This window comes from Corvus hawaiiensis, chromosome 8 (assembly GCF_020740725.1).
Source record: "Corvus hawaiiensis isolate bCorHaw1 chromosome 8, bCorHaw1.pri.cur, whole genome shotgun sequence".
In the NCBI taxonomy this organism is placed as follows: domain Eukaryota; kingdom Metazoa; phylum Chordata; class Aves; order Passeriformes; family Corvidae; genus Corvus; species Corvus hawaiiensis.
In genome coordinates, this window is record NC_063220.1 from 22,866,285 (window position 1) to 22,893,141 (window position 26,857).

Consider the following 26,857-nt stretch of genomic DNA (forward strand, 5'->3'; position numbering starts at 1 on the left):
TCCTTCAGTAGTGTGAGCCTTACTGAGCTGCTTGATAATGAGTTACTTTCCTTTTGCAGTTGGATAAAATTTATACTGAAATACCGGATGTCTGTCTGGCATATAATAATTTCTGTGTAAATTATGATACGGGCTACATAACTGACATCAAGGGTGTGGTAATCACAGTACTTACCCAAGCAGCCTATTTTGTTTCCTTGTTTGTTTTTCATCATCAGATGAAGAAAGCAAAAGCAAGAGAACAAACATGCATCACAATGCTCTTATTTTGTACAATATGTGTTTTAGCTTTCCTCAACCAAGAGAATCTTCCTGCAATCCTCTTCTTTTTTATTTCCTTCTTTTTTTTTTTCCTACCTGAAGAATAAAGCAGTTATGCCTGGCCTAGTTATAAGCACACACAAGGGTGTGTTCTCACCCTTTGATTCTTAAGAAAGAAATAGATTGTTGGTATAATCCCACTGCTTTAAAAGTCAGAGCTGTTTTTTCTCTTATTGACTCCTTTAGCATTTCCATAGATTCAGGACTTAATGTCTGATAAACTTCAGGAAGAGAAACATTGTTATTCATGTGGCTAAATAATGAGAACGGAAAAGCACAAATGGCCCTGTGTGTATTTATTACTCAGCATGAAAGTGGTGGTGATTTACCAGGTTGTTATATAACAATATACAGTAAAATACTCTGAGCGTTTTGTTTTGTTTTTAATGTCTTTTCATAGTGCTGATGGGTGCTGAGTAAGGTCAGAATTCAGAGATTATGGGTACAGATGGGAAATAGTATCCAACATAGCAAATCCCAAACCAAAATGGTTATTGCTGGCAACAGTCTTGTATATGCTGGAAAGGTTTTGGTAACTGTTTTTGCTGTAACTGTACTGCCAAATTTCTCATCTTTGGTGGAAACATAGTTTGCAAAAGCAAATGAAATTACAGCAAGTGTGAACACTTATGGTAAAAGATATTTCTCTGGCAGTGAAAGTCAGTGATTTAGTTGTGTGGTCAAAACGTTTCTGTTGGAAATTGAGCCTGAATTCTGTCTTGTTATCATTATAGAGTTGTTTTGATTCTGAGGAGTCGTTGGTAAAAACTGTTGGTGTATGGTGTATGGTACAGACTAAGGTACCATGCAGAGAGGATAAAGGAGGGTATGGAGACAAAGCAGGGTAGGTAGCAGAGGGAAATAAAAAATAAATGGTAGTCATATGCTGATTAACAAGGTCTGCAGTGTCTGTGGTATGCACCTATGTAGATCCCTGTCTTTAAGTTGTTCTAAAGACATTTTTTAACATCGAGGGATTCAGTATTACGTCCATTAACAATTCTCTGCTATCATGCTTGAGCAGTCTATTAGTCGTTCTCACCTCTTATAGCTGGTCACAAAGGCCAGTCCCCTTGCCTCTCTCTGCTTCATCTTTTTTATTAAGTTTATTAAAACTAGTCAGATTTTACATTCTTATGGCACAGGCTGTGCTTGGTCCATTCATTATGGTTTCTTATCTTGGCAGGCAATCTGAATTGAACGACAGCTAGTCCATTATGCACATATGAAGCCCATCACTCCTCCAGCAATGGCCAATTCATCAAACATTTATCTTTTGCCCTCTGAGCAGTGCGTCAATTTGCTTGTCAATCCTCAGCCTTGGTTGTTGTGGAAGATGGGAGAAAAATTACTTTTCTTTTCCCCCTTCCCACTGAACTCTGGTAGTCGAAATGGGCTTTGCTCTACTCACTCTACTCCCCCTCTCTCTGTGGAAAAAGGGGAGGGGTCAAGTTACTATCTGAATTGCAGAGTGACAGATTGATCCAGGATACAGTAAAGCTTTCATTATGGCACTGCCTTTGCACTTGAATTTGCTCATATTTCCATTATAATACTGGTTTTTAGGGGATTTATAAATAGGTTCTTCACTTGGCACAGGGAGCTAGCTGAGAGGAGCTTTTAAGATGAAACACATTGCAGGGTTTTAGCTCTTTGTGGGTTTTTTTTGTTTGTTTGCTTTTTTTTAAACAGGTATGGTTAAATTTTGTAAACCATGGCATGTTCTTTTGCTATTTCTAATCACTAATACTTTATTGAATTCTTTCAAGCTCAGGGAATAGCACTGTTTCCTTTTTTTTTTTTTTTTTTTTTTTTTTTTGTGCCATTTGTTTTATTAGGATTGAGTTCCATGTTAAGATTGGGGAAAAAGACAAAGCAAGAGTCTTGCATCCAAGTTTTTCTCTTAACTCCTTGCTATTCTTCATCAAATACTTTGGAGAATTTTTAGCAGAAGGATGTTTAAATCTGTATTTAGGGAAGTGATGCGTAATTGAACTATTAGTGGTGTTTTTTTCCAGAATGCCCTTTGATAAACTATGAATATAAACAGTCACTTTCTCTCTGCTTGGCAATTTTTAGCACTGTTTTGCAAACTGTATTTTCTTACATGATGCCATGACTAGATGACAAAGAACTTATTTTCTGATCCATTTTGTATTACTCTGAAATACTTTATATGGCTTTTGTGAAAACTGCCTTGCTACCAGCTATAGTACATTGATTGTCATTTTATTTAAATTTAAACAAAATTGTAAGAGTACTATAATATAAAATCTTGGTGTGTTTAATCCTAAAGATGTAATATAAAAACTTAAGCAAAAAGCAGCCTAACATGAAGGATAAAGTTTGAGCTGTATTAATGGGATATTCTCTTGAGTAGAGGTGCATTAAATACACATAGTGAAATCTGAGACTTTAAGAGGTTCATTAGAAAAGAAATTGAACCCTACCACAGTCAGTCTGGTTGCTAATTTATCTCTTTTGCTTGGTTGGTTTGGTTGTTTGTTTTATTGAGGGTGTTTTGTGTTTTGGTGGTTGTTGCTTTGTGGTTTGGGTTTCTTTTTATTTTAGTGGAGTCTTGGTATGAGAGAATGGTGGTTGAAAGACTGAATGGTTGACTGTAATATGTTTTTGTGAGCTACTGAAAGCTGTAATTGGGATTTGTAGTTCATTTTACCAGGTAAATAATCCACTCCTATGGGACACAGCTCTTACAGTTTTCTACCTGAATGTTGTAGTTTCTCTTAATTTCATTGCAAGATTTCCGACAAATAGGCTCTGTTCATCCTTCCCAAACATATGTGCTTCACTGAGCCTCACCTGAAGATCTGATTCACCTTCTGGGAGTGCCCATCTTTTCTTGCTGCCTGTAAGGAGTTACAAGTAACTGGGCTTCTGTAGACGGATGAGATGAATTTGCATTATTGCTTTTCAGGCAATGCCGTCATTTGAGGAACTGCTGCTTAATAGCAAAATTCCTCTCTCAAGAAATATATGCATTTCTGGTTTAGAACTGGTAGGAATGTTCCTGAAATGTTGTGAACTTAACATCTAGAATTCAGGAGGCCTCATCTCTTTTTGTCTGTCTGTTTATTGACTCTGCTTTTGTTTGTGTTTCCTTCAAGGTTTTGGGGTGGGTGGTGGCTTCTAAGGTTTAGAAGTTTGGGCTTCTTTTTTAAAGCAATGGAATTTGCTGTGTAAGACTCAGAACAATACTACAAAAGAACAGGCAAAGTTTCTGAGTTTTTGTGAATCCCCACCATTTTGATGTGCTTACATAGCTCTGGTTTAAGATTGTTGTGAAAGATATTTTCATCCCAATATTTATTGGTAATAGAGTTTTTCACATAGTCTTGTAGGCTTCAGTGTATAAGAAAAGGGGAAAATTGAGAAATGATGTTTATTTTCTTGTATGGAAGTCAAGTATGAGCTTTATTTGAAAAGATTCAGAAACTCGTTGTAGGTCCAGTTCATAACAGAAGTTTAATATTTTCTTATGGAGATCTCTTTTTCACAGGTATTTAATGATGCTGCTTGTTCATTTCTTTTAACTTCTCTTTTGCTGATCATATTCACAGCTGTGCCTCAAGTTTTATCCCAACAGTTGCTTCCAGATGTTTTCCATCTACCAACAGAAAGATGGAAGTGATGCAAAGTGGTACCTCTAGATAGCCTGAAAAATACTGACATTTCCTCTGATACTAGACAAAACAAAGCATTTCTTGCTTTACAAATTTTGGATCTTGGAGGTTCTTTACTTTCACTGGGATGTTTAGCTGTCCGTTAAATACTTCATTCAGGTTTTTTTTTTTTGTTCTATTATCATTCAGGAAACTGTTTAAAATTATGAAGTAGAATAGCAAAAAACCAATCTTTTATTCTTGAATACTGTAGAAGCCATTTTTTGATGCTTTACTTGTATTTTGTCCACCTGATTTATTTTTATTATATAGATATAGATAGATATATCCCCCCATTTTTTTATTATGCTTTGTTTTGTTTTGGTGAGGTTAAGTCAAAGGACTAGAAGTCAGGCGTTCTGGGTGTTATTTCTTGTCTCTTAGAAAATTGCTGGAGGTCACCTTCCGTTAGTCACTTAACCTCTCTCTGCTTTACTACAAAATGGAATTTGAAGCTCAGCAGGTTTTTCAAAAGTAATTCATTAATGTTTTGCAAAAAGATGCTTTGTACTCCTTGGCTGGCAGGTGCTGGAGAAATAGAATTTGCATTTCTATTTAAATTCTGAAATTATCTAGTACTAAGGTATTCATGTTGATTCTGCTCTCCTGTAATCTATTAAAACATTAAAGGGAAGGAAAAGGTATTTTAAAAAGCTCTTGTTTTGTAACAGCTCCATCTTTAACTTCTGCTAATGGCTATCTCTTGTCAACAAAGTGCAAATCAATTTCAAGGCTAAACCCAAACTCTCTCATTTACATATTGTTAACTACTCTCTCTTTTCCTGTTAAACAGGAGGAAAAAGTCAATTAGATATGAGGCAGATGTCTTATTAATGAAGGGGTGGGATAAAATGTGAGGAACTCTTCTTTTTTAGCATATGCTTCTGAGCAGCTTGTTTTTCTGAACAAGGACAACTGCAGAGTACCAAGTTTTGTCTATTGCTTACAAGGTTTCTGCTGTTTTTCATTTAAAAAAATCTCGTGTTTTCATTGTCAAATATTACCAAAATGAAGAGTTTCTCTTTACTTTCATTGTAACCAAATCCATGTCAGGCCAGAGGGATCACATGAAATAGTGTAGTTGACAATTACCATGCATACATATACATTTAAAAAAAAAAAATCTGTCATGACATTCCTTTATGATTAAAACTTTGTTATAAACCATGAATGAATTATGGAAAGGAAAGCTGGAAGAAATCACAGTGATTAGCCAAAGGACTTGGATAAAATGACGTTTCTGAGACCTTTATATTCTAAAGGATTATTTACTGTCTACTTGCAGAACATCTTAAGTCGTTTTGCAGAGGGAGTCAGTTTCCTGTTTAGTGCAGTGTTTTTGTAAGCTAATGAGGGCAAAGCGTGAGCCATAGGCAATGATGCTGTGATATTAGCTGTGACAGGGAGCTTGATCATAATTATCTTAACGAGGATAGGGTTAATTACAGTGGAAACTTAAAGTTTTTTCTGTTTGAATGAGGCGGCGCTGAATGCGTTGTGATGTTTTGTCGGTTTGATGTGACTTTGAAAATTGCAATGGAAATCTCTTGGCAACACTTGCTCTCCTCTGGGAGCAGAGTGGGAGCCCTGCAATGAGGTAACTGAGACGGTACCTGTGGGTGAGATAATGGGCAGCTTTCATGACATTAGAGCAGGGACAAGCAACCTGCAATCCACCTTAGTGATGTTTATTAGCCTTTTGAAAATAAGAGAAACAACTACTTGCCACAAGCCCTTCAGTGCTGGTTGCATTGTTGTGCTTAAGATTGTGTGTCTGTTTTAGTATACTAATATGGGAAGAGATTTTTTTATGCTGTGAATGATGAGAAAACTGCAGATTTAATTTTAGACTGGTTCTCTCTCTTCGGGGGAAATCTTTTAGACTGGTTCTCTCTCTTAGGGGGAAATCTTTTTATACTCATCTCTTAGGAGGCTTGTGCCCTTCTTTCTATTCTGTGTATATTTAAGCATTCCTCTCTTTTGTAATGGGCTCATAAGGAAATACTTGGAGTACATTAATATTACTTGCTTAACCTCATTAAAAATAAAAATGACAGTATTTTGTACTGATTTCTGTCTCAGATTCTCAAAAATCCTTTCTATGTACCAATTTACAATTGCAATCCTTTCTTATCCCCCATGTGCAGATGGGAAATTGAGGCTCATAGAAGTTATGGGACTTGCTGAAGTTTGTACCAAAAAAACAATTGTGTGGATTGCACTTAAAACTTTTACACTTTGGAGTACAACTGCTGGGCAATATTTCCTGATATATTATGATGGTAGAGACTGTTGCATAGAATTTAGTAGGTAGTATCACTGAATGATAGCAAACACATTTTTTCCTTTTTTATTTCTTTGCCATATCTTACCATTTTTTGTTTCGGTGCTGTTTTTTTCTTTTAAGACAGAAAAAAATTAAATTCCATGAATAGCAAAATAACATACGACTGTAAATGTATATTAATGGCTACACTCTCTCTCTGTACTATGGCAGCCCCTCCCATCTCCATGGACTCCGAATTTAGGTGATTAAATCACCAAGTGCACACTGCTCTGATGACATGAAAACAGCAATTATAAGCAACCCCCTGTGTAACATGGCTCCTTTTTAACTGAGCAGCTAATAACATTACATGGCAAAAATTATCAAAACCAGACAGGTGTAAGGAGATTTGTGCGCAATTTTCTCTGCCTATCTATGAAACTAGTACCCTTATGTTCAGCCCAGGGTTGTGAAAGAAAGACTGTTTCAATAGGCAACTCCCTCTAGTGTTTCAAGGCCTTTTGTCCCACTTCATGGCTTGTCATTTTGTTTTATGCCTCCCCTGCAGCAGTTTTGGATGTGTGCTTTCTTCTCCTTGCCAGTTGCCAACCATTTGCTGATTCTCATGATAAGAGTATTATATTTGCATAACATAACTCAGGAACAATGTGTATTTTGATGCTGACACTGACCAGAGCCCAAGCAGTGTTTTTTCACAAAGGACCTATTAACATCCCATAAGGCTCTGTGGTGCTGACAAGGAGGTGGCCTTCTCTGAACTCTTTTGGCAAGTCAAAGTCATACACTGAAATGTGAGGTTTGGAAATAATCCACTATTTATATAATAAAGAGTATTTAAGGGGAATTTGCTAAACTAGGTTTGTCAAACTGAAATGAAAACTCATAACAGCTTGATAAACTCACTGCTACTTCCTCTGGGTTTTTTGCCTTTTAAAGGTACTTGGGAGAAGGCACTGAGATGTTTAGTGCTTTCTCCTCAAACCTTGACTTTGGAAAAACTATGTCTGTTGTGACCTGTTGCTGAAATAGCTAGCGCAATGCAGCGTGCTGGCACAGCTCTTAATGGTGAACAGTTTATGTAGGCTGAATTGAGGTTTTTTTCCCAAAACTGCTGGTTAAAGGCAAGTGCAAAATATGTGACTGTTACTGTGGTGATTGTTTCAGTAAAATGTTTTATAATAGAGGCCTTTATTTTTCCAGCATCAGAAGTTGTAGTATCAATGCATTGTAATGATATAGGTATGCCATAGGGTATAGGCATGGCAAATTTTCTTCAGGTCTGGCTGCCCAGCATCAAAATGGCATTAGTAATAGTTGTACCTCCCTTTCAAGTCAAGAGACTCTGGAGTCCTTGGACTGAAATGCACTGTTGCAGTGTTGCGCAAACATTACTTGAATATTCATAGTTTAGTGTGCAGTACCCAGTCTAAAGGTCACTCACTTGATCTCTTTTGGTTGCTTGAGCCGTCTAAGTGTGACCTATAAGTGGTCTGTAAGTTCTAGCTACAAAAGCAGTATCTTGTTTGTGTTGCACAGATGAATGTTAAATTGTCTCTTCTAATAATACTTGTGTTTTCCTCCAGTAATTGTATCTGTGGAACACTCTAACGGGGGCATTGGCTGTACTTTGATCTTTGCCAAAAACTGGGGGGAGGGTGAGGAAATCCCCTCAGTATAAATGTCATTGGAAACTGAATAAATAGTATAACCTGCATCTCCCTTATTCATCACATTTTACAAAACAGCCAGGAGATACAGTGATGATCTTCCCACTGGTAGGCATAGTAGATCAGCTGTCAAGTCATGCAATCTCAGCGTATCTTTAGGTGTCTGGTAGGTGAATGAGCTGTGAATGCGTGTCTGTGTGTACGCTTTGTATATCGTGTGTCTTAGTTGATTAATGTGTGGGGCTTTTTTTTACTGTTGGTATGTGCAAGCATTAAGAATCAAGCTTGGAATAGATGCCTTAACAAGGTACTGAAATGTTCTTTTTTAGGTTTTTTTTTTGTTTTTTTTTTCTTGTACTTTGCTATGAGAGGAATGAATACTTCTAGAACCTTGTTTATTTACAAGTCATCATCTTCACTACCATGTTGTCAAATCCTCCTTTTTAAAGCTGCTCTCTGCAGTCTGACCTGGGGCTTGACAGTGGAAGAGTAAGTTCCGAGAAGAAAGCAAATGCCTTTTCTGTCTGGAGTAATTCTGCATTTTATTTTGTAGAGAACATTTTATTTTGTTTGCAGGAACTCAAGAAACTAATTAAGAGGTTAATAAAAAAAGGGGGAAAAAAATCCCTTCTACATTTCCTATTATTGCATGTAAGGTAACTACTAAGAAATGATACTTGAAGTTGTATTTATTATTGTTAGCAGGGTATGATATTTCTTGGCAGAAATGATGGATGACAACTTAAATTTGTGTCCAGGGAATGAAGGTGAACTGTGACAGAGTTATTTATCTTGGGAATGGAGGTTAGGGTCAGGCGAGGCTGGGTGCCTGAAGGCACAAGACATTGACAAATTCATCCTGCAGGCCCCATATCTGAAGCCTTTTGTTTTGGATCCTGGCTACTCACTAAGTGACCCGCATCCTTCATCCTGCCAGCACGTGAAGGATGTGTTGCAGTGCCAGCACTCCCCTTGCCACTAATGCTTGTCATTCACTCTTCTGACAGGCCCAAACCAAAACTATTCCCACTCCTGAAAGGGAAGGTTAAAATATTTATTTCAGCTCATAATGGCCTCCCTGATTTAGTGGAGTATCATTTTTCCTGTTGCCTTTGTCGTTTGCAGGTCACTAGAAGGACTGAAAACATTCAGTTACTTGGAAGAACTGATCTTGGACAACAATCTACTCGGAAATGACCTTCTGTTGCCCAGGTTACCCCACCTCCATACCTTAACGCTGAACAAGAACCAAATATCCTTTCAAAGAAATACCTGAAAAATGTCAAATGAGTTTTATGTGTCAGCCAAATTAAAGTATGTGAAATATAGTTCATGTGCAGACAAAGCATTCTCTCGTTTGGCACCTGGAATACTTCATAGTAATTTATTACAGGTCATTCATAAATGAAATGCACCATTATATCTTCCTGTTGCTCCATTTTAGTGAGAGATCTAAGTTATGGCTCTGAAGAAATCTTTCTAATAGATAAAATAGAGAAAGAAAATAATGTCAGTGCTACCCGTGTGCAGCAGTTCTGTGTTTGCTTGGGGTTCTGTTGCAGGCTGACCTCTAGTGGAATAGAGCGTGCAGTGAAGCGCTATTAGGTTTTTAATACTTTAAATAGCTCTTAAAGCATTAAGGTAAAGTAAGATAAAATTAACTAAACCCACATAATAATTCTAATGATTTTCTCTATTTTCATGAAACTGGTAATATGCACAACTGGGTAGCTGCTGTGCAACTGCAGCTGTAAAAGCACGTCACTCTCTTCTTGGTATTCCAGTTCTGCATAAATTCAAATAAAATACTTTCCAAATCTTCTTAATACAGTAAAGTTTTTGATGTATGACTAAGTCCAGTTGTCACTTTTCCATACGCCTGAAGTTAGTGCCTTTTTTTGTTTATTAAGAATAAATATTTCAAGATTTGTCTAAATACTCTGCTCAATCAGAGCCCTTCGTCTGTAGGCTTATAGATAATGGTCTGTAAAAACTACTTATCTGCAAAGTCTGTGGGCGTAGACTTGATTATTACATAATTTTCCTGTACTTTGACCCATCTGGAGATTGGAAGATGTGTAATATGTGATTTTACAAAAGTGAAGGGCAATCAAACTGTGGCCAAAAGGCGAACTGAGGCCTGCAGAGTCTTAGAGCACAGTCTGCTGAAGCCCTTGCCTTGTAATTGCAGCGTGAGGACAAGACTGCTCAACTGCAGGCTTTTATTACAGACAATGTAAACAGAGAGCAATTTACCTCCTACTAAAGCAAAATCCTCCTACTGAGGGGAATAAAAATAACTGCAGATTCTACGATTTCTGCACTTATTTTTGACTATAAATAAATAAAAATCAGCACAGTAACTTTTTTTCCTTGGAGCCGTGGAAATTTGCCAAGAGTGTGTCTTGAACAGTAACAGTCATTACTGTACTAGGTATTTGTCTAGATCTATGGTCAATGCAGGGTATTGTGGGTTGGATTTGAGTAACTGGTTTTATTGTTTTGTTATGTGCTGCCATGGTAAAATCTGAACCCATGAAGAATGTACAAGAACATTTTTGGTGATGCCACTTGCAAACCATGAAAGTTTGGCCATAAGACCAAGAAGCGCATAAGTATATTTGTCCTTTGGGTGGGTGTCAGGGAGGAGTTTTGCACTTACCAAAAGGAGGGTAGAGGTATTGAATATTAACTCAGTGAACAGAATCAGAGGCAAAAAAATTATCCTGTCAGTAGTAATCTTTAAAGAGTTTTTGCTGGTCTCACAGACAGACTAAAATAGTATTGTCAAGTGAATAAGCTTTCAAAGTCAATGATAACATGATAAGAAGGATTTGATCTATCCTGGGATTTTTTAAAATTTAATCTAAAAACCATGAAGTTAGAGCTTTGAGAGTATTGAGCTACTCAGGTTATAGAAATAATGTATGCATTTTGTAGTGTGCTACAAATAATTTAGTAGAGGAGTTGCAGAAATACTTGTAAAACACCTAATGTATACAAACTGCCCAGAGAAGAAAAATTAACTGCTGTCCATCATTAACATCCTGAGCCCTAGGGAGCAATGATCTCTTGTAGGGAGGGTACATCAGTCTGCAGAAGCATGGAGACCTTCCAGATTCCTCTCCTCAATGTTAATGCTGTATTTGAAAAAGGTCTTATTTGAACTTGCATCACTTCTATAATGAATTATTTCTCTATAGAATTCTTTGAAAAATGTTAAGAAAAAAAATGTACATTTAATAGAATAATGAAACACATTACAGGAAAGATTGTTCATTATATGGCAGTAGCACTATAGAAAGGACACAAGTGAGCAAAGAATACTGATCTGAAATAAAACTTCAGTAGGTGGAATATTGCCATGTATACATAAATATATACAGCGAGAGAGAGAGAGAGAGAGAGATGAAAATAAACAAAAAGCCAAACTGACCCCTTTGAAAATTGGAATAACATGTAAACTTTAAAACACATATGAGAGCTTTCCTGAGTATCTCTTAATATAACTGTACTCTTCTCTCCTTTTGTTCTGGCTTCATTTTGATCCATATCCTGTTTCAATAGTTCTGATAAGAGCTTTCTACTCCTTTTGCATGGTTCACTTACTGTGTGGCATTGTATGTGTAAAGAACATTTGGGCCCTCCTAACATAATGTCTGGATACTGTACAAATGTGAAAGCTTATCTCTAAATCAGGCAAAGACTTAGAAGAACCACCTGATATTTTTTTCTTCTGGTTGCAGATTTCAGTTGCAGTCAGCCACTACCAGTTTTTCTGCTTAAAGTGGAAGAAGCAAATTAAAATACTGCAATCAAAAAAATGGGTTACTGCTCAACTTTTCTGTAATGTATAATCTGTTTAAAATCTTTTAAAGTGCAGTCTATATAACTGAAACGCCTAAAGAATAGTCATCAACATTGTGCAGTGTTGGATTATGTATCTAACATGCTTTCTTTTCATGTGTTTAGTATGGTTATTTTTTAAAAAGTTGGATTTACTTTGGGAAACACATCATCTTAGTTTCTTTCCCACACGTAGTGGACAGCAGAAAGCAGCACAGATCAGGATGGATGGGTGGTAGATGGGAAGTTGCTTTTGGAGGAGGACTTAGGACTGCAGTCACCTATGTTTGTAATGCCTTATTTCTCCTTTTAAGTATGTTCACTACGTACTAAGAAACAGGCAGGAAATTTCTGAATAGATTTGTTTCTCTGTGGGTGTTACAGCAGTGTGAGGTTTCATGGCTTTTCACTGTGCTGATCTTGACCAGTATGGAACAATATACTATAGACATTTCAGTTTCCTTTACATTTCAGTCTTTACAGTACTTGTCAAAGCTACTCAAATGGGCAGTTTCAAAATTTGGCAAACTCTTAAAAGAGAGTTTGTCATCTATGTGTTATATATACACACACACCCCTGTATGCTGAAAATTAGAAGGTGTTCAGTGCCTCACTTCTAAACAGACAAGTCTGATAATTAACCAGACCTGTGATTCTTTGTAGTAAAAGCCCTATTTCTTAGTCCAGTAAACTGGTCATACATTTAACATACATTCATATACTTCTGAAGAACTGGTACTAAAATTTCTTGAGAAAAAGGTGTTGAATGTAGATGTAGAATGCAGAGAGGAGGGCCATGAGGATGGTGAAGAGCCTTGAGGGGAAGCCGAATGAGGAGCGGCTGAGGTCACTTGGTCTGTTCAGCCTGGAGGAGACTGAGGGGAGACCCCGTTGCAGTTACAGCTTCCTCGTGAGGGGAAGAGGAGGGACAGGCACTGATCTCTGCTGACAGGACCCAAGGAAATGGCCTGAAGCTGAGCCAGGGAGGTTTAGGTTGGATACCAGGAAAGGTTCTTCACCCAGAGGGTGGTTGGGCACTGGAACAGCTCCCCAGGGAAGTGGTCACAGCACCAGCCTGGCAGAGTTCAAGCAGTGTTTGGACAATGCTCTCAGGCACAGGGTGTGACTCTTGGGGATGTCCTGTGAAAGGCTGGGAGTTCAGCTTGGTCATCTTGATGGGTCCCTTCCAGCTCAGCATATTCTGTGATTTTATGGTTGAATCTAGGTCTAGGTTTTGAATGGTTTAGGGGAAAACCAAAATATTTCATACCAGAGAGTGGGAAATCTAGAACTGGGCAGAATACCCATAATGGTATATGCATTTCTTATGGCAAGAGGAATTAGTAGTGTGATTCAGATCTAGGTGTTACATGTTCTTGAGTCTTTGAAAACAGCATGTATTGAATACCTCAGCTGAAGAATATACCAGTAAGTACTTCTGGTATAATTTGTCTTCACACAGGTCTCATAATGATCTCTAACAGTTACATATTTGTTTAACCCCCAAACTATAGACTAATTTTGTTTTGCCTCTGTGCTTGTTCCTATGTTGTCCTTAAGTGCCTGAAGACACAGAAGTCCCAGTCTGACCAGAATCTCATTAAGTGCTGAGGACTTGATGTTTAGATTGAGTGAATACATTAAAGACATAAATTGTCTCCTATTATGCATGGTTCCCCATTCCCTCTAAACAGACAACTGAACTGAAGTGGTACAGAACTCCTCCTGCACAGGCTTCTGAGTTCTCCACACCACAGCTGTGGGTTTAGAGAAATCTGTGTGGCTTGTTAGAGAACTGCTGTACCTAATGAGCCAAAAATCTTCTGAAAATCTCGAATAAGGTGTACCTGAAGTAAAAATTAAGTCATGTGAATGCCTAATACCAAACATCTATGGAAGAGAGGAGTAGTCTACAGTCCAGGTGATTCCTTATGCTGTTCTATAGCAGTGCTTTTAGCAGTTCAACTGCAGATATCAGAACTTTTTAAAAAATTGTGAGCTGCTACTTTACTCTTGTCTTTGTGATGTTTGTGGTGCCTTGTTACTTAATAACATTGAAACGCGGTCTTCAAATCTGCAGCCTTGGAACCATGGGGAGTCTAAAATGCCTCTAAAAGCACTGGCAACTCCAGGTTCATAGAGAAAACGAATGCTGCTCCAGTAGGCAGAATGGGATTCTTTTCCCATGTACTCAGTATGCAGGAAGCTCTCCATGAGATATATGGATTTAGTTAATTACCATCCACACTGCACCTTTTCTTTCTTGGGCAAAGTGGTTTCAAAGTCAGTGAACAAGGCCTTATCTCAAGGTCCTGTCTCTCTACCAGATAGGGTTCAAACTAGAATGTGGCATACAAATGACTATGTGTGACAACCTATTGCACACAGAGAAGAGGGAGATGTATACTTGCATATTGCAAGCTATTTCTGTGGTTATCCAACCTTGAAGACCTAGCACATTCTAATGCAAAAGCGTTCAGGTGGCAAAGATCTTTTCATACTGCATTCAGAGGAGAATTGGTAACTTCTGATTCAAGGCTATTTGTGTGTGGAACAGCTTGTGATTGCTACATCATGTTTGTGATAAATTTAATTGAAGGAAATGTTTCAGCTGGGAATAAATATAGGTATCTTGCTCATTTATGAGTCTGGTAGAAGTTGTTTTTTATTCAGCTGTTTTAATGTTAGGTTGATTGCAGCAATTGCATATCAGATGATTAGTTGGCAGAAAACTTTTGAATGAGAGTTTTGGGTTTTTCTATATGATGATCTGGAATTCTGCATGATATTCCTGATGTTCTCATGTACATATTTCAGAAATATTTTGAATGCGTGCTGATTGCTCTTTACTGTGTCTCTTTGCTTCCAAGAACTTCCAAAAGCTGTAGTCAATGAAGTTCATTAGCACGGGAAGTTCTCCTGTAACTCTTTGGGGAAATGGAATGACTTTTTGAAAGATAGTGGTGGAACAACTTGGAAAGCACTGAGAGAGAGAACAAGTGTGGTTGCTTTTCTGTATTCGAGTGTGTGACTAGTAAAGAGAATTGCTAGCAGACAAAAGGTTTACAGAAAGAAATCCCAGATTCTCTTGCATGCATCAGACTATATGTTAAAAGTAATTGTATGGTGAGATAGGAAATGTTTAAGTATTTTTAGACAGAATAAATTGATTTAGAAACTGTTAGCCTAGATTGTGTTTCTGCATAGGTTTGACCTGCAGTTTTTCCCGAGGACCATCATGAATATGGTTATACCAAGAATGCTGGTAGGGAAGGAAGAAATGCTATGGTGTTTGGGGATGGCCAGCATTAGTGCTCAGTACTGAAAGCAGCTGACCGTGATATTACTCTCTATAAAGGATTCATGCAGTGTCTGTGCCCTGGAAATATGCAGAAAAGACACAGCTAAAGAGACTCTTGGGAATACAGAAGTCTGGAATAGAGGAACTCATGAGACATCATGCAGTAGTTTCTGTGTGAATCCACTTAACCTCTTAGAAGTATAACAGAATAGTTCTTTACTATACTGGCTGTCAGCATCAAAAAAAAAACAACAAAAAACCAAAAAAACCACAGCATCAAAATGACTGTCCCTGCTTGTGAGGCTCTCCTAAAATCAGTCAAAGTGAAGTGGCACTATCTACTCAGAGTTTACAACTTTGTCCTTGTGCAAATGGAATATTCCCTGGGAACTAGTCTTTGAATGGTTTGAAAGGGGATATAGTCCTGACCAGCCACTAGAATTTTAGTCCAGGCTACAGGATTTTCTACAAAATAAACAACCAAAAATGTTACAAGCTTGCACAGACAGTTAATTCTTAGCCAGAGAAAGGAGATAGATCCTTTGCTTTGGGCTTTGGCTTGTGCTCTCTGCCTTCTAGGGAACCGCAAAAAGAGTGGTATTGAGTATGAGAGAGAGAGTGAGAACAGACAAGTCAGAACATGCCTGTAGGATTTGTAGGATATTTTTGATTCCATGAAATGTGCAAAAAAATTATATTGCTCTGCAGCTAAACTGGACCCATCACAGTACTGTAATTTTCCAAATAAATCTATTGCTACTGTCTCTTTGTTCCTGGCAGCATTTGTCTTCCTCAACAGAAAATACGGTGACGAAGTTGTGTCTGCTTGTGAACAGTCTAAATATGCCTGTGTGGTATTCACCTTGTAACACTCTGAAGGGGCTTTAAGAAGTTAATCTCTGAGAGATACCCAGTTCTTTTGTTTCCCTAGTTTAAAACTAGAAATAGTGCAAGAAGTAAATATAATCCTTTGATGAGGATGAAATTTTTAAAGTCTGTCCAGCATATTTCTGTTAGTTGTTCATGAAGACCAGTTTACATTTTTGGAGGGACCCATTGTTGTATCATCCCTGAGAATATTATAGCTTATGAGCTGCAGAGCTGATGATTTAAAAATTTTAATTGTTACAGTTTTTCATTTTGGTCAATTGTTGCAGTGGGGATCCTGCAACACGCATATATCAAACCAGGAGTCCCGTGGAAAGGAAATATATATGGACGGACAGATTCTTGATAGCTGTTTCAGAGAGATGTTTATTTCTCCAGCCGCATGGCCGGAGCTCTGCCCAGGAACTGTTCCAGTCACGGGACCAAGGGTCCTTCTGCCCGCGCAGGGAACACAAACCAACCAATGGGAACGAGGCTGAGCAGGGACAGGGAAGCCCCGTGTCTGTGCCCTCAGGGCCCCTCTCCCAGGGCTACACGGCAGGGGAGGGACACCAACAGTCAATGTCTGTTAGAAGGAGAGGCATTAGTAGATTGGTAATGACAGCACTTGACTTTGGAGATGGATTGCTACACTAAGGCTTTTTAATTATCACAACAGCAATACTTTAAACCATTTTTCAAATAGTAGACTATAGTGTAAGTGTTGGCATCCCTGTTACACCTTCACCTTGTGATCAGTGACACTGACTTTAGAAAGATCAGCCCAGGGCTATTTTTACAGAGCTCTAAATAAATAAATACATTTTTACTAGCGCTGTCCATGGATTTAATTGTGGGTTTTCTTTTTTGAAAAGAATGGAGCTGAAATTGGTCTTAGAAGTGGCACAGCAGGATTTTGCAGCTCTTTGGCTCTGATTGCACCAATATGGCACTCCTTAGACTGCAACAATAAACCATAAAAAGGAAGCTGGCAATAAAATTTCAGACTTGCTTTGATTTTTTCTCTCCGTATTTTCCTAGCATTGTTTTAGAAAGACTTAATGCTTTTGGTGGCATCATATAGTTCCAGTATTGCGATTTAAATAAGTATTTGACATGCTAATTAACTAAACAGTACACTAGAATTGCACCATGACATATGAGTCATCTCTGAGAAATACTTAATTTTAACAGGATATCATTTATTCTTTTTCCTACATGCTTTGTAAAAAATAACTGTGGTATTAGGTGAATGGGCCTTCTTGGAAAATCAATCTATACCTTGCATTTTTTTTTTTTTTTAATAGGGATAAGAAAAGGTACTTAAAGTCCTAAAGAACAGAAAAATTATTTTATTTATGACACAACTACGGATTCTCTTGCGTGAGATACTTTTTAGGGGGTGTTTTTACATCTAAAAATCTATGCTCAGGATTTAGATACAAGATATTAGAATCTAGACATTAACTTCCAAATTTGGGAGGTTTAGATACATTAAATGCGGATTATCAACTTCTGTTATTTACCTAAAACTCTTGGTGAATATGGTGTCTCTCCCTTTTGCTTTCCGTAGGATTTTGAGGCGTAGTCTTACACTTTCTGCATATCTAAGCTGACACTGCTCTTCATTACATTTCTAAATACATTTTGATATCTGCCTTGAAGGCTGCACGTTCAGATGGGAGTTAGAATACATGTCATGCTCCACATTCATCAAGCTTTTGGGGAGAACAGCTTTTACACAGGAAATAGCTCTGCTGAATTGAGAAGCAAAAGTCCTGCATGTTTACTTCATAAAAATTTTGAATGACTTGTTATTTTTTTGTTGTTGGGGTGTTTTTTTAATGTTTTTTGTTGTTGTTGGTTTTTTTTCCCTTTTGATAGGAAATGACCAGATACAATCAAAGCCTTGCAATAGCTAACCTCCTGTGTGTGATTGCTGTTATGGCAATAACTGTCTTTTGTAATAATAAACTATTTCTCTCAGGGAGCCTTTTTGGGATTTAAGCAATCCTGCGAGAAATTACGTGTTTCTTCTGGCTGAGGGAGGGTGCTAGGCTCAACTACTTCTCTAACAGTCTTTGGAAACTTTTAAAAAGCCTTTTCCACACTTGAACATGTGTGGAAAAACAGTTTGTGAGTTTCCCATCACAGTCACATACTTCCTGAAAGAGCCATGAAAAAGTTTATGTGTGAGCTTAAGGTCCAGGTATGAAAATTAGCACCAAGTTTTGATTGGTAATTCATCCTAGTTAACAAATCATATGTCTCTACAAAAAGATAATTTTTCTTAGGGTTTGGTAGATTAATTACTGGATATAGCATTCCATAATGTGGCTTTGCCACATTAAAAGTTAGCATTCCTGCCTTTTCAATGAATTCATAGAATTAATTTCAAACCCTCATTTTCCCCACTCATGCGAATATTTAAGTATGACTCCTTAGATCTTATGGGACAGAACACTAACTATGAGTGTAGATACATTGGTTTTAGTAGAATTAGTAATTGTTGGCATGATCATCTTGTGTGTTTGGAAATAAACTAAAATGTTAGGCTTACAAAAGGAAGACCACATTTTTAACAATAAAGCTGTTTTCTCCATTCTGTATTGCTTCTGTTGTCCTTAAGATATTGGGGTGAAGAAATAAAGTAAATTCCATCAGCTAAAAATAACAAAGATAACAGAAACACATAAATCAAGTATAAATAATAGCAACAAAAGTAAACTGAGGATTTAAAACAATGGTTTGTCTCTAACAACAGGAGAGAATAAAAACAGAGCAATGAAACGTCCTTTAATGGTTTTGAATAATTATTACTCTTGTCTAAGTCAGTCAATCTTTAAATATTGGAAACTTTCCACATGCACATGCATGACATATTTTTTGAGAATCACACCTATATCTTTGTATGTAAATTGAAGCAAATAAGAATGTATAGTTTAAGTTTTAGAGACTGTCACACTAGGCTGTAACAAAATAATTATTTGATCAATTAACAGATTGAGGTGCAAATGGTTGAATACTGGTGTTAGGCTTAATCCTAAGATGTGATTTCCAGTATTGCAGTGGTTAAAGACAGTTTAACCTTTGTTTGCTTGTTTGTTTTATTGAGGTTTACAGTAATGAAGGTGTGTCCTTCTTATTCATGTTCCGAGAAATATAGTTTAAAAACCTCATGAACATAAAAATATAAGGCTCTTTTAATGAAAAATTTTATGCTTTACAAGACTTTAAAGCTTCATATATAAAGTATTTGTAACACTGAAATCTTTAAGTTGCACTTATTAAAGCATTAATTGGCGTATACTAATTGAGTAGTTACAAATGTGTTGCTGTGACACTCAGAGCGTTTGTATGCTGGGTGGGTGTGAACCTGAGTTGTTGTGGTTTGACTTTTTTCTTTTGCCTTTTTTTTTTTTTAACTCGTTTTCCAGTGGACTGAATATATTAGTGATGAATGTGCTGTGAAACTAACTGTTTATTTCCATGCTGGAAAAGTTTCATGGCTCCAGCAATTGCTAGCCATTTTACCACACAGCATCCATCATTTTGTCAAAGTTTTAATGTTTTGTACTGAACCACCTAGGAAAGAAAGGAGGAGAAAAGAATGACAAAACAGCCCAATTCTTTTATTCAATGCCAAAAAACTGACTGAAGTTTATCCCTGTTTGCCCTTGGAACAATTAATGTGACATTTTCCTGAATGCCATACTAAATTTGATTGTCAGTTATTGAAATGTATGTTTAAATCAGCAGTGATGCAATGCTAAATGCTTTTTTCATTAATGTCATTGAATCCTTAACCCACTACCTTTGACACATAACAGAATTAGAAAGCCTTTTGGACCATTTGGCTGAAGTTGTGCCCTCACTACAGTATCTCAGTTTGCTTGGAAACATTGCTTGCCCAAATGAACTGGTCTGCAAAGAAAAGGATGAAGATGACTACCAGAGATACAGGTTAGTGTTTTCACTTGTAGATGGGATAAGGCATGAAATTTTTGTTCTACTACTGGAAAAATACTAAACTAAAATCAACCCCATCAAACACCTACTCTATTCTGAAAGCATTGTAACATTCTGCCATGAAACACCTGGCAATTTGAGTAGCCCCATTTCGGTGAGATCATGCTCAGGAGCCCTATTTCAAGAAATACTTCAGTGCTGTCCAGCACATGTCTGAGTTGAGCAGGTGTGCACAGGATTTCCTGAATGTGAGTATTAGTATACCCCTACTCAAGGAATTTCCTTCTTTAAGGCCAAGATAAGGCAAGATTTGCATACACTAAGGTGACAGGTAATAAGAAAAAAGAAAAAAAAAAGAAATCACTCCACTGCGATAGCCAGTTGCCTTGTCTTCTGCTCGTGTTTGATATGCTGCTAAGTTGCTTCTACTGTAGTTATCAAGGCACTATTAACACAGAAGAGATGACTCCTCCTATACTGTGCTGCTTTACTCAGGGCAGTTAGATTCTAATAAAAATACCCCAAACTATCTTTATGATGTAATTTTAATGAGCTAGGTTACACAAAAGGTCATCTGAAATTTATTATGGAGGCTTGATAGAATGCTGTAAGTCCAACTGAAATGTTGCTAAAAGTTGCAATGATTATTTTAAAAAAATAGAAATACTTGTGACTGATGATGGTTGTGAGTATAGATCCAAAATTTTTGGAATGTCTGCTAAGTGACATAATTTTCAGAGCTGTAATCTCTGGACAAGTAAGACATTGATTATGAGGAAAAAAAAGACATTAGATGAATTTTCCTTGCTGCCATGTGATGCATTATTTCAGTCCTTGTGTGCTGGCACTTTTCACATTGGCTGCAAATGGCATTCAGAGGCAAGTTGGAGCCAAGCAGCTTTGGTCACCTTGCCTTGCAGAGCCTGAGCTTGTTTTTTATTAGTATCACCCACAGTATGTGGAGTTATATAACAAACTGATGTTATCTTCAGGTAATCCAAACTGTGCTGTAGGAGTTAGCATAAAACAATACAAAGTTGAGAAGACTAAAAGGAGGTTTATGGGGAAGTGGCTTGAATTTGATGCACTCAGAATTGCTGTAGGTTAAACAGCTGTCCCAGATGTGCATATATACTTTTTAGTTTGTTTCAGATTTTTGAGAAGGATTTCTGTGTTGTCAGACATTCACCTTTTAATGATTCCACATTTGAATCCAGCTTAGCTTGTAGCATTTTGGTTTTCATGGAGTAGAGCAGCCTAAGTTTAATAAAATATTTTCCTATTGCTTTCACACTTTACTGGAAGCTATGCCTTCTATCCAGCTTACAAGACTATAATAGTGCTGTCTGTATGTAAATTTATGTGACATGTGCTCTAGAAAATTGCTTAAAAAATGAATGATATTTCTACAGTTTACTGTTTTTCACTTTAAGTATGTTTTCTGACAATATGTCTCCTATTAATCATTTAAGCAAAAGTGGTATGTTAAAGGAGCCATTCAGAGGCAAGAACCCATGGTTCATTTAGTGCTCTCTGAAAAAATTCCTTATTGATTGACATCCTCTGTGGTTATGTGATGTAATATTTATAATATGTCACAGAGCCATACATCAAAACAAGCATGTCCCTTGTTTCATTTCAATGCAAAAATGTTGATTTCAGAGAGGTCAAGGTAGTTTTAGGTCACATAGTGGCAAACCACTATGTCAAAGTGTGAAGGGATCCTATTTATATATCTGCTGGAAACTGCAGCATTGCTTCCATTTTCTTTCCTCTCAATTTTTCAAAACCCTGGGTGTTTTTTTCCATATAAACTAGGTTAATTGAAGCACTTTTAAGAAAGAAGAATGGGCTTCTAATTAGTTGAATGATTTATGGTTCTGCTGCTATAATGAAAGCTTCCTGATCCTTTGCCGTTATTATTTGTTGCATTGTATGAAATGTATTTGCTAGACAGCATTAGATTCAAACCCAGAACCATGGATCAATCAATCGAGCTATCTGCCTATCTTTAGGGGAACATATATCGCTACATGATGGGACTGATTAAAATTACTCTTCTAATTGTACTCTGAGTAGCTAATTCAGAGTTTTGAATAACATTCTGGAGCATCTTGAACACAACTTTTGTCTTCCCGTTTCAGCATTTTTTAATGGTTTGAAATAACTTTTTTTCCTAAGGTTTTTTTTTGGAGAAATTTATCAGAAAGTGTCAAACGATTACATTTATGTGAACTTGAATTATGTAAAAACTTGAATTATGTAAACATTGTGCTTCACCATAACTTCAGCTGGCTTTGTTTTGTTCTGAGTGGGAACTTCTTTTTGTAAATTTTTGCAGTAACCATTGGAACCACAGCTTCATTTTTCATTGGCCTTTAATTTCAGTCCTACTGAGTTCAATTAGAGTTCAGGCTATTTAATTCCTCAACCAGAAAGAGAAAGGTGCTAGAAATCATAGCTTTACTTAATCTTCTCATTCCAACAAACAGAAAAGAGCGGTAAACCCCTCAAAATCTTAATGTTAAAAAATGTGGAAAATAATTTTTTAAAAAATTCAAGGTCTAGTGATTCACAGTGATCTTAGAGGTTAAAAGTAATATTACATATTTTAAAAATAATTAGATTTTATAAAAAATAATTGGAAAATATAGAAAGCCATGCTTTTGTCAAGAAATGATGATCTGGTTCTTCAGGTGATCCATTGGTATACCATTTCTATAATTTCATTACTAGAGGTCTTTCCTACTCTTTCAGTAAAATAACATTTTATACTGAAACATTGCTGTGATTTTTTTCTCAAAGTAGTTAATTTTTTGTCTAAAAACCATAGTAACATTTGAATGGGATTTTTTTTAGGGAAGAAGAAAAGCTTTTTTTTGCCATCCCTGCTGTTCCTTCTTACATTTCAAATGTGTAGGAGAACAAATTGACGAAAAAATTTCTGTGTTATTGGAATTTTTGCTTGGACAGAAAAAGAAAATGGGAAGTTCCCTTCTGTGATATTTTTATAAACAAACTTGTTTGGTGATTTTAAAAACATGGGTTTTTTCCATCATTGTAAAATGGCTTTTAGTTTCTTACAATTAAAAAAAAGTATTTTTAAGTTCTTTTTATCTTATTTTTTAAGCTTTCTGTATTTGGGTGTTAATATTTTGTAAAGTGATGAGGGCAAGCAGAATATCTAATATGTAATGGTGATAGGAAAATTTAAAAGCTTTTGGCTCCACTAGGAAGCAAGAAACGCAGAAAAATAGCTTGCAAAACAGTGTCCTCTAAAATAACCCAGTCTACAATCTCTGCTTTGAAGATTGCGTGAAAACAAAGGTCACGACCCAGAGATCAAAGTAACAGAAGTCAACACAGTAATTGCTGGTTGCTTCTGTTGTACTCACAGTTGGTCAGTCCTGTGGGTGTATTGTTTGCAGTGAAAACTTCAAACGTGGTGTTACTGAACTGTGAAAAATCATCTGGGTCACAATGTATTACAAAGCATTTGTGAATGCTGCAGGTGACCTCACCTATTTTCATTAAAGCGATACATTGTGAAGAATTCATGCCATGTGTGAAGTTTTCTGTGCTTGTGCATTCTTCGTTGCTCCTTATTGACATTTCCTGGAATGATGCATTCATTAAGTGCTGTTGACATGGAAACAAGGGCAAGTGGAAACAAATGCCTGAGTTTATTTTAATTTAGCTTAAAAGTACATGTACTAGATATGCTATCTTTGGCTGGGGGAGCAAATGATGATAACCTTATGAAGGCCTCTTAAGATATAACAGCAAGAAAGGAAGTGCATGCATTTGGTATGGATTAACTTTTCAAGCTAAATCAGCTATTCCCATCCCACAGTTCTGATTGTGAGAAATGATGGGTCTTAGAGCATTTTTAGTGTTCTTGCAGTTTTCTTTTGTTTTATTGTAGTTTTGTTTTATTTATTTATTTTTAAATTGCTACAGAATTTGCTTATTTATTTTAATAGTCTTGTTATTGAATTGGAATGATGATATAAATATATATATTCAAGAAGCAGTAGGAGACTAGAAGTTCTCACTCAATAATGAAAATAATGCTAATATACATGAGTACCAGTGAACTTGCTGTTGAGGCTCTCTTTTAGCCAGAGGGATTGAAGTCTGTGGTACTTCTGTATATGTTCTTTTAGTACTTAATTAGATGAATTAAGGTATTCCCTAACATCTGTATAATCTATGAATCTGTGCTACTTCAGTGTTTGAGTGAAGCCTTGTCATTTCACTAATACCTGGAAGGAAAAGCCTGTACTTGAAAGACATCAAAGGCCATGCAAGGTCCATCTGAGACTAGCTACTGTAAGGGTTCATGAGCAAGAACAATTGCGATGTTTTTGTTCACCCAAATAAATTGGAGTTTCAATAAATTGAAATTTGTCTGGACTAACACAGTAACTCAAGGCAGAACTATAATTATTGTTACACATATAGAGAAAGATTTTTTTAATTCATAGGATTGTTTGGTATATTGAAGAAGAGCAGAGGGTGTTAAAATATTAGGAGGTGGTGTGGATTTCTGTGTGACTTGCAAGCCCCTCAAAATTACGGGGTCATCACCAAGCAGTACCAAGGCAGCTCAGAGTCTTACGTGGTTTTCTAACATACTTCATGCCAACATCCTGCCGTCTCTTCTGGAAGATGCTGGTTCAAGTTTATGACCTGTCTTCCTGATCTGTGTATTTAACAAATGTTTTTGTTGCAGAGGAAATTCTGTAGCCAGCTATATGCTGTTTGATGGGGGTAGAAGGGTAAATTTTTTAGGGGTGCAGAAGAAACAATCATAGAAGGTAATCTAGTTCACTGTCATAAACATGTTTGTTCGATTCCTCTGATTTTTTTTTTTTTTCTTTCCCCATTTAAATGCTGATGTAACTTAGCCAGCTTCAGGTTATTTATTTTTTCTAATTTACAGTAATGTAACTGGAAGCATAATCAGACCTTCAAAGTTTGAAATAGGCATATTATTTTTATGTTCTATTATTGTTAAGGAAAGGAAATAAAATAACACAGAAAATAGAAAAATGAAAGTAAACACTTTCAGAAACAAAGAGCATGTTGTAGGTATGATACAGGTAGAGCTGGATACTTCTGCATTCTTGTGGGCAAATATTTCTCAGTTTTTCACAGCAGATAATTTTTTTGTTTTAAACTTAAATATTGATGCATATAGTGCAGTTTTATATTCCAGTTATTGTTAATAACAGTACAAATGTGAATACTATACAGAATCTAGTTCTTACAATAGTCTTTCATTAAATGTTCAGTGAAAGAGTTTGCAAATGTCCCTCTTTTCCAATATCCTGGCAGGTCTGTATAAAAAGTCTTAAAATGATGCTTATTCCATGCAGCACATACAAAATTGGTAAATGAATTGTTAATCTTTATTGTCATTTTTACTTAACTAAAATGGAAATAACATGAAATTTCATATTCTTTGGTCTTTTTCCTTATCTGAGTGTTCCTGTCCTGAATACCTGTTATGAGCTTACTTTGATGGGACTCTTGGTGCTGAGAGTCAAGGTAGAGGAGATGATTCTGAACAAAAGAAGGTGCAACTTTACTTAAATAAATAATTTCTTTAATCCATTTTGAATTAGAAAATCAGTTTACAGGCAATGATAAATGGATCTGTAAGCACCTTCCTGGTGTGTCTAATTTTTACTTTTCTGTCTTTGAATCTCACCTTTATCTTCATCACTGAAGATAATAACCTTTTTTTCACACCACAACAAAGATGTTAAAACCCAGTAACAGCAGTCTCAGAACACATGGAGCAGTGCTAAGTTTTAAAATTATTAAGAAAAAAAAAAGGCGGGGGGGGGGGTAGGGAGACCCTGCCCCCCAACTTCTAACCTAAATAAACCTTTCTAAAGTAAATGTAGAATCTAGATGGATCTTTCTTCATTAAACAGCATTCTTTTAACTAGTGATTTTACAAGTCTAAACCAGGTGGAATGTGTCATTCAATTTATGGGTCCCAGTACCTGCCATAAAGTATTTTATGATGGCTGTGTTCTGTGTTATTAGTAGCTGTCTTTTTCTGCAGCCATTGGTGTTTGATAATACTCTTAAAACACCCAAAATTACTTACCTGCAAGCAACATTCCGTAGTCCCTGTTGACAGTTTGAATAAGTTTAGTGCCCTTTTGTTGTGCTTTACCTTCAAAACAAACTGATTGAACCATCAATAGCTCCTGAAAGCTGACAGAGGCATGTCATCTGGTGTAACCCTCTGATAGTAGGTTATCTGTGGGAGTTAACCTCCCTGCATTGTTAACTGAAATGTTTTATGTACTATGCAACTTTAGGATACTGCTGTGATAACCTTAGTAACTAAGTCATACATCACAGTAAAGAGATTTTGTGCAACAAATAACCCTGGATTAAATTTACAAGGGTTGAATTGATATTGTAGAGTGTTCATTCCCTGGCTTTGGTAATCCTTTCCTGTATTTTTTATGGCAAACTTGTGTTACATTTAGATTGAAGCTGTATCCTCATATTTCTAGCTAAAATATATCCAGGAAGCTTGCTGTTTTTCTTCAGCCGTTTAATAAAAATGTATTGTATTATTTTCAAATAATAAAAATGTATTGTATTATTTTCAAATAATATCGATACTTTTTAGCCCACATTTAGTAAAAAGAATACGAGTAAATGAGATTGTATTTTAAATCACCTTTTAAAATAATTAATCACAGATATACCTTCCTTCTACCAGTGGAATAACCTTTATGGTACTTACTTTTTAGTATTTGCTCTGCTTTAAGGTGTGCAAGTGTGAAAAAGAGAACCAACCCCAGACCTGTAACTTGTGGAGCAGTTTGCTGTTTAATTTGAGTGGGTAGGGTTTTTCAGTTTTGTTTCTGGAATTGACAAGTACTAG

At 36.5% G+C, this 26,857-nt stretch overlaps 1 protein-coding gene across 2 annotated transcripts in view; it reads left to right on the forward strand.

Moving 5' to 3' along the window:
- The window catches only part of LRMDA (leucine rich melanocyte differentiation associated), a 641,405-nt gene that overhangs the window by 361,872 nt on the left and 252,676 nt on the right, over positions 1-26,857 (forward strand). For both annotated transcript variants that reach the window (XM_048310523.1, XM_048310524.1), the window contains exons 3-4: positions 9,081-9,207; positions 19,793-19,932. In XM_048310523.1, the coding sequence (XP_048166480.1) occupies positions 9,081-9,207; positions 19,793-19,932 (267 nt within the window). The remainder of the gene's footprint in view (positions 1-9,080; positions 9,208-19,792; positions 19,933-26,857) is intronic.